Source organism: Cebus imitator, unplaced genomic scaffold, assembly GCF_001604975.1.
Source record: "Cebus imitator isolate Cc_AM_T3 unplaced genomic scaffold, Cebus_imitator-1.0 Scaffold91, whole genome shotgun sequence".
In the NCBI taxonomy this organism is placed as follows: Eukaryota; Metazoa; Chordata; class Mammalia; order Primates; family Cebidae; genus Cebus; species Cebus imitator.
The window spans coordinates 3,321,195-3,334,615 of NW_016107406.1; the positions used below are offsets into that span (position 1 = coordinate 3,321,195).

General features: G+C 52.9%; 2 protein-coding genes across 7 annotated transcripts; one reads left to right on the plus strand and one right to left on the minus strand.

Annotated features, from left to right (window-relative positions):
- Positions 1-1,074: 1,074 nt before the first annotated feature.
- Positions 1,075-6,653, minus strand: CNPPD1 (cyclin Pas1/PHO80 domain containing 1). 4 transcript variants are annotated; one of them, XM_017535203.2, is made up of 9 exons: positions 6,259-6,413; positions 5,927-6,007; positions 5,392-5,500; positions 4,786-4,867; positions 4,109-4,229; positions 3,899-4,027; positions 3,289-3,350; positions 2,515-2,632; positions 1,087-2,302 (listed from the first exon to the last, which is right to left on the minus strand). In XM_017535203.2, exons 2-9 carry the CDS (start codon positions 5,993-5,995, stop codon positions 1,760-1,762), a joined length of 1,233 nt encoding a protein of 410 aa, XP_017390692.1. In that variant the 5' UTR covers positions 5,996-6,007; positions 6,259-6,413; the 3' UTR covers positions 1,087-1,759. The 4 variants fall into 4 exon arrangements, with proteins under 4 accessions (XP_037596787.1, XP_017390691.1, XP_017390692.1 ...); XM_017535205.2 differs by lacking the exon at positions 6,259-6,413 and adding an exon at positions 6,539-6,653 and having other exon boundaries at positions 1,754-2,302; XM_037740859.1 differs by lacking the exon at positions 6,259-6,413 and having other exon boundaries at positions 1,075-2,302; positions 5,927-6,136.
- A 689-nt stretch (positions 6,654-7,342) lies between these two features.
- Positions 7,343-12,825, plus strand: RETREG2 (reticulophagy regulator family member 2). Of its 3 annotated transcripts, XM_017535198.1 has the most exons (10): positions 7,343-7,760; positions 8,044-8,150; positions 8,860-8,890; positions 9,238-9,373; positions 9,800-9,884; positions 10,177-10,320; positions 10,472-10,566; positions 10,741-10,876; positions 11,349-11,644; positions 11,750-12,821. In XM_017535198.1, exons 1-10 carry the CDS (start codon positions 7,480-7,482, stop codon positions 11,963-11,965), a joined length of 1,527 nt encoding a protein of 508 aa, XP_017390687.1. In that variant the 5' UTR covers positions 7,343-7,479; the 3' UTR covers positions 11,966-12,821. The 3 variants fall into 3 exon arrangements, with proteins under 3 accessions (XP_017390687.1, XP_017390686.1, XP_017390689.1); XM_017535197.2 differs by having other exon boundaries at positions 11,349-12,821; XM_017535200.2 differs by having other exon boundaries at positions 7,360-7,760; positions 9,326-9,373; positions 11,349-12,825.
- Positions 12,826-13,421: the final 596 nt, after the last annotated feature.

Sequence of the window (13,421 nt, forward strand, 5' to 3'; positions counted from 1 at the left end):
TCAAAAAAAAAAAAAAAAAAAAATTTATAACATGTTATTTCATTATGTGAAGGCTTAAGCACAACTAAACCAGAAGACAATAAAGTACAATGAAGTAGTCAATTCCCACACCCCACGTAGAATCGCTGTGGTTGCAATAGCTACAGTGAAAGCTGATGTTGGTAACCCGATTTTCCAAAATGGCAAAATTTTGGTTAAAGTGCAAAGTAAAACAAAGTAGTTTTAATTGACATGGGAATGAATTCCTAGCAAACTCAGTCTTTTCCAAAATGCACAAACACTGTTTTATGTTTAGAGCTACAAAGATAGTTCTAGGCTCAGATAAATAAACAGAGTTTTCATATACATAAAGCTGGTCATTCAAAAGTTGTCTTGGGAATTCTTCACAGTAAGGGAGGTCTGAGCATTTCAGGATGTCTAGCATCCTGCCCAGGTTGATGAAATGCTAGTAGCATACCCTCAAATCCTTCTGACAATGAAAAAATGGCCCATGAATTTCCAAAATGCCCTCTAGGGGGCAGAACCACCTCTTCCGTGAAGGATCCTCAGCAGTCCCTGATACACTCGGCCAAGCTGCCCAGACTATTTTCCTTCTTCGGGTGATGACCCAGCCTTGGAGTTCTTCAAGTTCTTGGAATTGTTAAACACATGTGACCATCACCATGTGTCAGCCCAGTGAGGTGGTCAGGAGATTGGTGTCCTCATGGCTTGCTCTCAGGAGCTCCCGATGGTGCTGGATACAAGGCCTGGCCCCTCTCCAGGAGACGAGCTTCGGAATCCACAAGAAGAGTGCTCACCCAGAACAAGTGACAGACAAGGCCAACTCAGGCACGGGACAGTCACTCTTTGTGCCCCATGGCATCCCAAGTCGAAAGTGCTAGGGCCCAGGGTCCTGGGAGCAGGAACAAAGTTGGAAATGGAAGCCTATGCCTATTAAATGATAGGAAAGTCCTGAGATGAGGTTCAGACAAAATGGTTTGTGAGATGACAGGATGAGGAAGCAAGGAGGCTTGGAAGGTAGATACAGGGAGGAAAGATCTTTAAGGGTTGCCGCAGAAGGAAAAGTCCAGGCCATGCAACCGAAACTGTTTATTGAAACCTCAGTTCTACAAAAGCGTGAAAAACCCTGATACAAAGCAGTGGCCAGAGAGGCCTGGGAAGAGAACACCCGGGAGAGAAACCAGAAGAGAAGGAAGCCTAGGAGCAGGACACTAAGAGAACACTGGAAGACAAAAGGTCAGGGTTGAAGGTCCCAGCAGTCCTTCGCTCCACTAGACTAAAGCTAAGGAACGGGAGTGAAAAGGGTTCCCTGCCTCACCCAGCAGCTCCCACCTGACCCCATCAGTCCCTGGCTCTTCTGCCTCAGGAACATCACACAGGCCCGTCAACATTTCCTTCCTCCTCTCACCCCACTTCCCTTATCTCCCACCTTTACCCTTCCATCCTAAGGAACTAAAAAGTAAACGTCTAGAAAAGCCCAGGGAGGCAGAGAAGGGCTTCTACTATGTCCATCTGGGACATGTCCCTGGTTACCAAGTGGAAGCTCTCCCTGGTGCCATCATGGTCCTGGCCAAGCAGCCAGACAGCCGCTGAGGTCTAGGAGTGAATGACCTTTAGTCCTTCTGCCCCACCATCCCATAAGCTCCCACCCAGGAGGACAGGGGATCTGCCAAGGACCCAGAGAGGATCTAAATCAAGCTTTGCTCCTCCAGGTTCTCAGAACTCCCACACCCTCTTAATGCATTCCTCGGAGCCCAACCTAGCCTGGGAAAATGAAAGACTTGAGGCGAGCCAGCTCCATGACGCTGAAAAGGGAACATTGCTGGGGCTGGGGAAGCGAAGGGGGCACTGGACTCCAGGGCCAGGGAGGAGCCAGGCCATAGGTATGGTACCAGGGGCTGGGCTGCCCAGCAGGGACTGTACGGTTGCGGTGGTGGCAGGCACGGCAGGTTGGGGAGTCTCTCTGGAGCTTCTGGCAAAGGGGGCAGTTATGAAGAAGAGTAGGAGGGGCAGGGGGTTCTGGGGGAGGCAATGGTGGAGGAGTCAGCGAGGCCAGAAGACTGCCCCAGAGTGACTGCAGCCCTGTGCTGCCTTCTAGGTAGCTGGAGACATTAGCAGCAGATGGCAGGCATCGTGGCACAGAAGGTATGCAGGGCTCCAGGAGGCACCGGGAGGTCAGTCCAAGGTCAGGTGGCCCAGGTTCAGGGCTGCAGGACAGCCCCAAAGACTGATGTATTACGGCCACTGATGCCACAGCCAGGGCCACACTGCTCACATATGCCACAGCTAACAGGCAGGACAGCTGCAGGAGAGGAGGTAAGAAAGGATTCTGACTGTCTTTAACACATTCTCACCCATTATCTCTAGAAACTTGTGTTCCAGTTGGAGCCATTTATACCCCATCTTGCCCATCTATTCCCAACCCCATCTCTCGGGCCTTTCAGCAATCACTTCACACCATCCCACCCTATACACCAACCTGCTGAAGCTCCTGTCCTTCCAAGCCCTCCTCACCTTTACCAGCCGCTGGCAGAGGGAGCCCAGGGCGAACTGCCAGGTTGGCTGCTCCAGCAGCACACACAGGTCTGTGTAGGTGTACCAGCCTCGCCGCCGTCCCTGCTGCTCAGCCACACTAGGGGAAATAGAGAAATGACAGAGTATGCAACTCTCCCTCAGCCAGCCCAGTGGCACCCTCCTGTCACCCAGGACCCACCAGGACACACTGGGGAGCTTGTTAAACCTACAGATTCCTAGGCTATCTGCTGATCTAGAAACTAAGGGTGAGACCAAGACCTATATTTTATTTATTTTTATTTATTTATTTTGTTAAGACAGGATCTTGCTGTTTCCCAGACTAGAGTGCAGTAGTGCAATCATAGCTCACTGCAGGCTCGACATCCTGGACTCAAGTGATCCTCTAGCCTCAGCCTCCTGAGCTGGGATTATGGGTGTACTCCACTGCACCTGGCTAATATTTTTTTCTGGTAAGGTCAGGGGTCTTGCTATATTGCCAGGCTGGTCTCGAAATCCTGGACTCGAGCAATCCTCCTGCCTTGCCCTCCCAGAGTGCTAGGATTACAGGCATAACTACCGTACCCACCCAAGACATGTATTTTAAATAAGCTGCTTCCCACCTTCCCAAAGATGATGATGAAGAGGACACATATATTTGGGAACCACTATCTTGGCAATTCTCTTTCTTGTCTCCCTTCACCCCTAGTTACACAGACTCTTATCTCCCCCCACCCCAAATCCCTCAAGCCCTTCTTCTCAACTCCTAGGACCTACCAGCTCTCCAGCCAGCTCAGCACCTCAAAGATCTCTCGAGGGTCAGTGTAGAGACGCCAATCCTGTAAGGAGAGAGGACACCAAACCAGACTTGGATATGAGCCACAATCATTTAATAATAAGAGCCATAGAAGCAACTACAACCACCACTATAGCTAATGCATATTCAGCACTTACTATGTGCCAGATACTGTCTCAAAACCTTTTACATATTAACTCACTGAATCACCACCTGCCTGGTTTCACGTTATACCCTCCATTAAGGAAGAGGAGAGAAAATGATGCTGAGAATGGTTCATGCCCACAGGGAGCTAAACATCTAGGGGCAGAAAAAGTATGGACACAAATACTCAGAACCCAGTAGGATAAACTCTGATTCAGAGTGTACCCTGTGGGACCCTGGAGGAATAGAGAAATAGAGCCTCACTGCTCTAGAATCTCCAAAACTGTGGTTAGTACTGCAGAGATAGGAAATGAAGACACTAACACAAAGGCACAAGAAAAACAGAAGACAAATGACAAACCAACAGAAAGCTGTACAAGAACAAAGGACTTAAGTATGGTAAAGATGGGCCAGGGAAACTGAGCAAGAGGGAGAACAGCTACTCACCATGGCACTCAGGAAGCCCCTCTCCAAGGCATTGAGAGTGGGCACGGCCACACCCCCAGCAGCTCCCCATTCATCATTGAAGACCTCCTCCTCCTCCCCTTCATCATAGAGGTACTTACTGGCCACCATCTGCGGAGGAACCAGAAGTGATAGAGCAGAGCTCATAGCAGGCTCCTGGCTCACTAGGGAGATGGGGAGGGGGTATCTTACCATTGAGATCAAGAACAAGTCAGAGGATGACACGTGCTGCAAGTAGTCTGGGTTTCGGTGCCGGAGCCTTTCAATGTACACCAGAGCCAGCATCATAGCACATGGGGAGATACACGCCTCCCTGAGGGTAGAAAGGATCACTAATTAAACCCAAGGGTCCTTCGACTCTTGCAGGTTTTAAGATGCTAGCTCATGTCCTAACTTCTTATCTTTGGAAAAAACTATTCCTGGATGGGCACAGTGGCTCATGCGTGTAATCCTAGCACTTTGGAAGGCCAAGGTGGGTGGATCACTTGAGGCCAGGAGTTCAAGACCAATATGGTGAAACCCTGTCTCTATCAAAAATACAAAAATTAGCTAGGGGTGGTGGTGCGTGCCTGTAGTCCCAACTACTAGGTAGGCTGTGGCACAAGAATCACTGGAACCCAGGAGATGGAGGTTGCAGTGAGCTGAGATTGTGCCACTGCACTCCAGCCTGGGCAGTAGAGCAAGACTATCTCAAGAAAGGAAAAAATAGGCAGAATAAGTAATACACTTCTGCCCACATAAGAGCCTTCCCTTTGACGGATGTAATGAAACNAAGAAAAAAAAAAAAAAAAAAAGAAAGAAAAAGAAAAAACTATTCCTCTTTCTCTAGGGTCCAAACACTCTCATCCTATCCTCATTTTCAGGCTCACCGGGACACATGAGCTACGTATTTCTTCTGGAGTCGGCGAATAGGGCTGGGGGCTGCCTTTTGGAGCAGTTCCACAGCAATGTCTGCAAGGGACAGAAGGAAGGCCAAGTGAGCAAGTAAGTACCCACCCCCAACACACCTAGCAGAAGACGCAGATCTGTATTTTCTGAGGCCTTGGGGACAGGACCAGGACCACAGTAACAACATAGAAATCAAATTCTCCCACACCGAGACAAAAAGCCCATTCCAAGTTTGAATTTCAGTTCATTCTAGCAGGAAAGCTTACTGCCCTGTCACCTGAAATTATCCAGATTTGTCTATCACTGCTGTTCATCTGTGGCATAAACAGGCCTTGTTTACTTGGGGAACATATAATGGATATCCTTGGAAAATGATTTTCAATATATAAATCAAGAGTGGTTTGTAAATGTTTTTATTCACTTGGGCTAAAAGAATGGGAAATACAAACTGTTCTCTTAAATCAAGTACCAACAAGCTACCAATGAAGAGACAGTGCAGACGGGGCAAAACCTCGAATCATTTTAATGGCTGATAACAACCCCATTTTCATGCTTCTCACTTGCCCAGTCATACAACACTGCCTAACCTGCCACCGGGCTGGAGAGCTCCTCCAGGCTACAGTTGGCTTCCCAGTCCCAGCCATAGTAGAGCCTCCTTCGGATCCGGGCACTCAGCTTCTGGTGTCCTGGGAGGAACTGAAACAAGGCAGGCGCAGCAGAGGGTGAAGGGCAGGGAAAGGTATGATGGAGATCCTGGCTCCGGGCTGGAAGTCGGTGCGGAGGACAGGCCGGCCTCACGGCCAGGAGGCCCATGCCATACCCAGACCCGCATTCTCTGAATCGCTTGCCAATGGCAGCCTGGTCCACAGAAGGAGGCTCCCCTACCCTCATCGAGGGCTCCCCGGGAGAAGTTCTCCGAGAAGGGCCCTAGTCTGGCCACCCCTACCCCCATTCCTATACCCCGTGGCTCTCCCTCTGGGCCAAAGCGGCCGCCGCTTTGAGGAGAGACTACTCGAGCGGCTGCCGCCCAGTCCCGGCACGGGAGTCGGGCGAGCTCGCGGCACCGCCCGGGGCCGGAGGGGCACGCCGGGAGGCTGGGGAGAAGGCGGGCCGCGCGCTCACCGTGAAGTCCTGGAAGCCGGCGAGGGAGAAGGTGCCTTCTTCGTCCAGCAGGAGCCCGGTCAGGTCCATCGCGCCTCCGCCCTGCCAAGGTGAAGGGAAGGGAAGAAAACGAGTTGTGGGGGGCGCGCGGAGCTGTCCTCGCCCGCCTGTCCACCTTGCGCGGCTGCCTCCCCGTTGCGGGCCGCCGCCCTGGCCCTCGCAGCTCCCTCCCCCCGGAGGCGGAAGGCGGGGCCCGGGCTGGCGGGCGCCTCTTCCTGTTCCGTCCCGGGTTTGGCACGGCGGGGAGCCCTAGGCCCCGGGAGCCCGGCGTCGAGCGTCCGTGCGGCGCTCACCTCGCAGATAGAGGAGACCTAGCTGCGAGGCGCCTACTGCGCGCGTGCCGCGTCCGACCGGCGTTTACTAGCTGCGGGGATGCCGCCCGCGAGTCGGCGCTCCGCACTTCCTGCCGCCCGCTCCGCCCAGCCTCCAGCCCTGTGGGCAGGCCCCGGACTCGAACTCCTGGTCTCCCCGAGAGCGGCCAAGTCCCAGAGCTGAGCCTCAGGCGACCGTCTGAGAAATGGGGACAACTCCTAGGGGACCACGCCGCACTGAGGATGAAGGAGTCAGGCAGACCTTTCCGTAGCAATGAAGTTAATGTGAATAAGACGAGACGCACAACAGGCAGTTGTTGTCAATTGCTTTTTAGAAAGGGAGATTATACACACTCAGCAATTCGTACGAAAAGCATCTGAAAGGATACACAAGAAATGTATCAGTGGGTGAACTATGGACAAGGAGGAAAAGAAACCCAGGCGTTCTTTTTAGTGTAATCTGAACTTTTAAACCAAAGGTTACTGCGAAAATTCTGGATCTTAAGCGAATATAAGGCCCCAAAACGTGTCAACACGTCCACCCAACAGTAAACTGCATCCACCCAAGGTTTTGTTTTTAAACCCACCTCCCGCTTTCAATCTCATGCTTGAGGAGGCCGAGGTGGGAAAGTTTAAGGAGACAAGAAAAAAACAAGTTTTCTGAGTAGATGGAGCTGTTTTTGAGTCTGTCGAGTCACGCGCTGGTGTGTTTGTTTACCCGCTGAGAGGAGAGAACTGGGAGGACCAGTGCGTTGTGGGTTGAGAAATGGGACGGCCACCGCCCTTCCCGAGCAGAAGCAGATCCTACCGGGGATACTGGGCGTCTGGAAGCCCACTTCCTGCCCCACACGGGGGATACCGGGGCAGCACCACACTCCCTAGCCGCCCGGCGCACTGTGGGATAAGAAAACGGGCTCGACTGCCGGGACAGGGACCCGGACTCACACCCGGGGTGATTTCGGCAGCCAGAAAACACACCTCAGTAGGCGCAGGGTCAGCGGCAGCCGCCGGCGCGCAAGCGCCGGCCGCCCTATCCGGGCGGTTGGGCCGCGTCACGTGACGGACTCGGCGCTCTGTCGTCACGTGACGCCCGTCCGCAGCCTCTGCTGTCCTCCGCTGCGCCCCCTTCCGCCTGACGCGCCCCCGGCGGCGGCCGCGCAGCCCTGGCTCCTCGCGGGCTCGGGCGGCGGCTGCGGCGGGGTTATGGCGAGCGGCGGTGGCGGGGGTAACACCGGCGCGAGTGGGGGGCCGGGGATGGGCCTGAGCCTAGGCCTGGGTCTGGGTCTGAGTCTAGGCATGGGTGAGGCCACCGGCGAGGCAGAGGAGGAGGCGGCCACGGCCGAGGCGGTGGGACGCCTGGCCACGACGCTGTGGCTGCGGCTCCGCAGTTGGGAGGCGGTGCTGGCTGCGGCGCAGCGGCTGCTGGTGTGGGAGAAGCCGCTGCACAGCCTGGTCACGGCTGCCGCGCTCAACGGCCTCTTCTGGTAACGGCCGCGGAGGAGGGGGCGGGGCCGGGCTGAGCGGGAGAGCGGGGGCGGGAGGGGTCGAGAGCACCATTCCCCATTCTGGGTTATCACTTGGCCCGGCGGAATGACCCATCCCAGTTTTTGCACGCTGGCATCCGCTTAGGTTGTCCCTTCTGTCTCTGAGTCGCTAGTCAGGCCTGGCGGTGCCATTCCCCCATCAGTAGGCGCCTTTCCGCCTTCTGAGATGGATGCAGGAGCCTCCCTCACCCACTCACTGCTGAGGTGCCTGTCTCTCCCTAAGGTTGCTGTCTTCCTCGTCCCTCCGGCCCTTCTTCCTACTCAGCGTCTCACTTTTGGCCTATTTTCTGCTGGATCTCTGGCAGCCTCGCTTTCTCCCTGACGTTTCAGGTGAGTGTTTCTTCATTCAGTAAGCACCCTTTGGGCACTTGCTGAGTGCCTGATTCCGCGGGGTGGGGTTGAATGGTGAGGGGAATGGACAGCAGGTCACCTGCCTCCCAGGCATACCCCCCTTCCTTTTTGCAGGGAATTGTCTAAAATGAGAATTGCCCTTTTCCAAAGTTAATATTACTGCAGGTGCAGTGGCTAAGACTGTGAAGTCTGCAGCCATATTGCCTGGGTTCCTTTCCCTGCTCCGCCACTAACCATGTCTGTGACCTTGTAAAAGTAGCTCAATCTCCGTTTGCCTCAATTTCCTTATCTGTAAAACACAGATGATAGAACTTACTTCATAGACAGGTGAGGAGAGGATTAAATCAGTTCATACACATCCTATACTTGTGATAGTGCTTCACATATAATATAAGCTGTGTAAATGGAATGTCAGTGTTGTTTTTCTTGTTATCCATATAATTTACTTAACAGGTGATGGGCTGTGTGTGAGTTGCTTGGGATATAAGCATGAGTAAAATGTGTTCCTATGCTGGAGTAGGGTAAAGTCTAAAGAAGGAGACAGACACAAACAACGTGTGACAGCTCCCCAACTGGCATCTGAAGAAAGTGCACTGGGGCTGCAAATGAGGGACAACTATTCCTGCCTTAGGGAGTGTCTCCCAGGGCCCCTACCACTCAATAATTTGTCTCCCTTCTATCTCTCTAGCATCATCCCCAGAGGAGCCACACTCTGACAGGTGAGTGCAGGCCACCTTTTGAAGACAAATGCCTACATTCTGTCCTGCTTGCCGGTGCTGGTGTCACCATGGAGCAGGGCAATGCCCCAGCATTGTGAATGGACTGATAACAAGCCATGGGTTTGTCATGGTCCTAGGCTCCCATGTAGGTGTTCGCGTGCCTGCTCCTTTTGGGGCAGAGGGTTGGGTCCTGCTGACTTTGCTTGCGAAGACCAGGACAGCCTCCTTTTGGGAGGTGGGGTCGTTCACTTATTTAAAAGGAAGGTATCATTGGCATTCTCAGAGGAATTTGAGTGTCTAGGAAGCTGGTATCTGAGGCCTCCAGGGGTCATGTCATGTCTCCCCAGTGAGGGTGCGGGGTCAGGCGCCCGGCCGCACCTGCTGAGTGTGCCCGAGTTGTGCAGATACCTGGCTGAGAGCTGGCTCACCTTCCAGATTCACCTACAGGAGCTGCTGCAGTACAAGAGGCAGAATCCAGCTCAGGTAACCTCCCCCAGATCATACAACAGTTCACTACACACTGAATGGGAACAGAGGTGGCAGGGGATGGGAGTGGAGTGATGTAAACTCCCCGGTTGGAGACCCTGAAAGAAGAGGCCTGAGTGCCTCCTTGAGGCAGCATTCACAGCTAGTTCCTGGTGCAGGAGGCAGTCTCACCTCAGGAAATAAGCTTCTGATAGCTTGGCACTTTCTCCTGCCAAGGCAGACCAGTGTGAATTACAGGAATCAGGCACTATTTATTGCCAACTTCCTGAATTGGTGGTCTTGAGCATCCTCTTAACCAAACTGGACCACACCATTCCTCAAGGACATACACATCCTTCTACCAGCTGAACAGTAGTTTCTTTTCCAGCTGAGCGGGGCACATATTTCAGCCTGCTGTTCTTAGACTTGTGCTTCTCTTTGCAGTTCTGTGTTCGAGTCTGCTCTGGCTGTGCTGTGTTGGCTGTGCTGGGACACTATGTTCCAGGGATTATGATTTCCTACATTGTCTGTGAGTAGGGTCTGTCCCTGCCCTATTTAAAGCCCTCTCCTTTCTTCTTTCTTTGTACTGATCCAGAGGGAAGACTACTCTCTCTGCTCAGTTTCTGATTTGTGGAGATCTCCAGGGATGCTTTAGTATTAGTAACTGTGGGGAGGAGGGCAGCGGATGTGGTGAGAGGAGGTTGGCACAGCCTTGGGAAACGACTTTGCCTACCTTCAGCACTTCAGTTTAAGGACCAGTTGAATGGGGGTCATTAGCAAATTGGCATAGGGAGCTCTTAGTTGACTTTCTTAACCCATAGTGTTGAGTATCCTGCTGTGGCCCCTGGTGGTTTATCATGAGCTGATCCAAAGGATGTATACTCGCCTGGAGCCCCTGCTCATGCAGCTCGACTACAGCATGAAGGCAGAAGCCAATGCCTTGCATCACAAACACGACAAGAGGAGTAAGGGGCTCCCCTAATGGGAGGGTGAAAGGCGGGGAGGGCCTTGGCTTGTGGCTCATGAGGTGCCCTGGAATTTAGATCTTCTTTGGCTGTTTGTCTCCCCTTCCATCATTCATGCTTGGTTACTGCCATACTACTCTTGCCTTTCTAGAGCGGCAGGGGAAGAATGCACCCCCAGGAGGTGATGAGCCACTGGCAGAGACAGAGAGTGAAAGCGAGGCAGAGCTGGCTGGCTTCTCCCCAGTGGTGAGGTCCAGGGAAGATGGGGGCGTCAAATAGAAAGCCAGAGGAAACATCTTTCTGCTTTGGAGCTGCCACCTCTAAAGGAGGTGGAAGCCAGAGGTTTGGGAGAGGGGATACCCCTGATAAATTTGTTCTCGTACCCCCTCATGTGTCGTGTTCATTTTGACTCTCCTGTAGGTGGATGTGAAGAAAACAGCATTGGCTTTGGCCATTACAGACTCAGAGCTGTCAGATGAAGAGGCTTCTATTTTGGAGAGTGGTGGCTTCTCCGTATCCCGGGCCACAACTCCGCAACTGACTGATGTCTCTGAGGGTACGGGGAGCCCTTTGCTGCTCCCTCCCCACCCTCCCCCTGATCTTCCTGTTTCCTACCATGGGTACTTGTTGTGCTGTCTGGCCTACTGACTCTAATTCTACTCAGCTCCGAAAAGACCCTAGCAGGCCCATTCCCCATTCCTTTTTTTTTTTTTTCTCTCGAGACAGAGTCTCACTCTGTTGCCAGGCTGGAGTGCAATGGTGCCATCTTGGCTCACTGCAACCTTCACCTCTCTTGTTCAAGCAATTCCCCTGCCTCAGCCCCCGGAGTGGCTGGGACTACAGGCACGCACCACCACACCTGGCTAATTTTTTGTATTTTAGTGGAGACAGGGTTTCACCATGTTGGCCAGAATGGTCTTGATCTCCTGACCTTGTGATCCACCCACCTCAGCCTCCCAAAGTGCTGGGATTACAGGCGTGAGCCACTGTGCCTGGCCACCATTCTTAATTCTTTGTTCTCTGTACAGATTTGGACCAGCAGAGCCTGCCAAGTGAGCCAGAGGAGACCCTAAGCCGGGACCTAGGAGAGGGAGAGGAGGCAGAGCTGGCCCCTCCTGAAGACCTGCTGAGCCGTACTCAAGCCCTGTCAAGGCAAGCCCTGGACTCGGAGGAAGAGGAAGAAGATGTGGCAGCTAAGGAAACCTTGCTTCGGCTCTCATCCCCCCTTCACTTTGTGAACACGCACTTCAATGGGGCAGGGTCCCCTTCAGATGGAGTGAAATGCACCCCTGGAGGACCAGTGGAGACACTGAGCCCTGAGACAGTGAGTGGTGACCTCACTGCTCTGCCCAGCACCCTGTCACCCCCACTTTGCCTTGCTGAAAGTGACCCAGCCCCCTCCCCCTCCATTCTCCCACCTGTTTCCCAGGACTCACCCCAGCCCCTGCCTGCCCCTGAGGAAGAAGAGGCACTCACCACTGAGGACTTTGAGTTGCTGGATCAGGGGGAACTGGAGCAGCTGAATGCAGAGCTGGGCTTGGAGCCAGAGACACCCCCAAAACCCCCTGATGCTCCACCCCTGGGGCCTGACACCCATTCTCTGGTACAGTCAGACCAAGAAGCTCGGGCCATGGCAGAGCCATGAGCCATTGGGGAAGGAGCTGCAGGCACAGTAGGGCTTCCTGGCTAGGAATGTTGCTGTTTCCTCCTTTGCCTGCCACTCTGGGGAGGGGCAGTGCGCGGGGAAGCTGGCTGTTGGATGGTAGCCATTCCACCCTCTGCCTGCCTGCCTGCTTGCTGTCCTGGGCATGGTGCAGTACCTGTGCCTAGGATTGGTTTTAAATTTGTAAATAATTTTCCATTTGGGTTAGCGGATGTGAACAGGGCTAGGGAAGTCCTTCCCACAGCCTGCGCTTGCCTCCCTGCCTCATCTCTATTCTCATTCCACTATGCCCCAAGCCCTGGTGGTCTGGCCCTTTTTCCTCCTATCCTCAGGGACCTGTGCTGCTCTGCCCTCATGTCCCACTTGGTTGTTTAGTTCAGGCTCTTTATAATTTTTCTCTCCTGTCTTGCGTTCCTCTCTGCTTTATTTCCCTGCTGTGTCCTGTCCTTAGCAGCTCAACCCCACCCTTTGCCAGCTCCTCCTATCCCATGGGCACTGGCCAAGCTTTAGGGAGGCTCCTGGTCTGGAAAGTAAAGAGTAAACCTAGGGCGGTGGGTCAGGCCAGTAGTTACACTCTTAGGTCACTGTAGTTTGTGTAACCTTCACTGCATCCTTGCCCCATTCAGCCCAGCCTTTCATGATGCAGGAGAGCAGGGATCCCACAGCACATGCGCCAGCGCTGGAGTTGGTGAGCATGCGCTCTGTCTTGAGATGAGGGGTTTCCTTACTGCTCCTCTGGGTGGTCCAAGTGTAGTGGGACCTCCTACTAGGGTCAGGAAGTGGACAGTAACATCTGTGCAGGTGTTGACTTGAAAAATAAAATGTTGATTGGCTAGAACTGCTGCCTGCCTGACTGAACTGCCTTCCACACCCTGCACGACGTTTCCTCCTCACCATTACCCGGTTTACCCTAGTCTTTTTGGCTGTTCATTACCTTGGTGCAAAACAGGGCTGAAGCAAGGATCACCTTGACAACCCTAGCTTCCCCTTAGCGGTCTTCGCAACAGTGTGATCTGTTTAGTGAGAAGTAGCATGTGTGAATAAAATGTATACAGGAGGAAATTGCCTTGTCTTCCCAGTCAATAGAAATTTGGGACCATAGCAATTGTGTTCTACCATGTGGCCTACAACCTTAACACTGTTTTCTTAAGAAGTCTTCACCTATTTGCGTGCTAACAGCTCACTCAGCCCTGACTTACTTGTACTGGGGAAGCCAAACGAGCAATAGAGGACCTTTACCTATATTAGAAATGAGTTGGAGCCAAGGAACACAAATTGTATCTAATGGTTACTGAGTCCATCGTATGTGCTTGGCTCTGCTCTGCGGGATTTATATGCATTAACAAGCGTTTTTGCCCACAACTCAGATACATACTGTTATTAACTTCATTTTATAGACAGGTTAAATTTCCTGAAGGCCACAGGTCCCTGTGGAGCC

Bases quoted from the DNA above. Each gene is read 5' to 3' on its own strand.
- CNPPD1 (XM_017535202.2), bottom strand. From the start codon at position 5,995: ATGGACCTGACCGGGCTCCTGCTGGACGAAGAAGGCACCTTCTCCCTC. The intron at 4,230-4,785 runs GTGAGCCTGAAA...TTCTACCCTCAG, and splicing joins TACGTAGCTCATGTGTCCCG to GGAGGCGTGTATCTCCCCAT. The intron at 3,351-3,898 runs GTGAGTAGCTGT...CTCTCCTTACAG, and splicing joins GGGGCTTCCTGAGTGCCATG to GATTGGCGTCTCTACACTGA.
- RETREG2 (XM_017535197.2), top strand. From the start codon at position 7,480: ATGGCGAGCGGCGGTGGCGGGGGTAACACCGGCGCGAGTGGGGGGCCG. The intron at 8,891-9,237 runs GTGAGTGCAGGC...ATGTCTCCCCAG, and splicing joins GAGGAGCCACACTCTGACAG to TGAGGGTGCGGGGTCAGGCG. The intron at 10,567-10,740 runs GTGAGGTCCAGG...ACTCTCCTGTAG, and splicing joins TGGCTGGCTTCTCCCCAGTG to GTGGATGTGAAGAAAACAGC.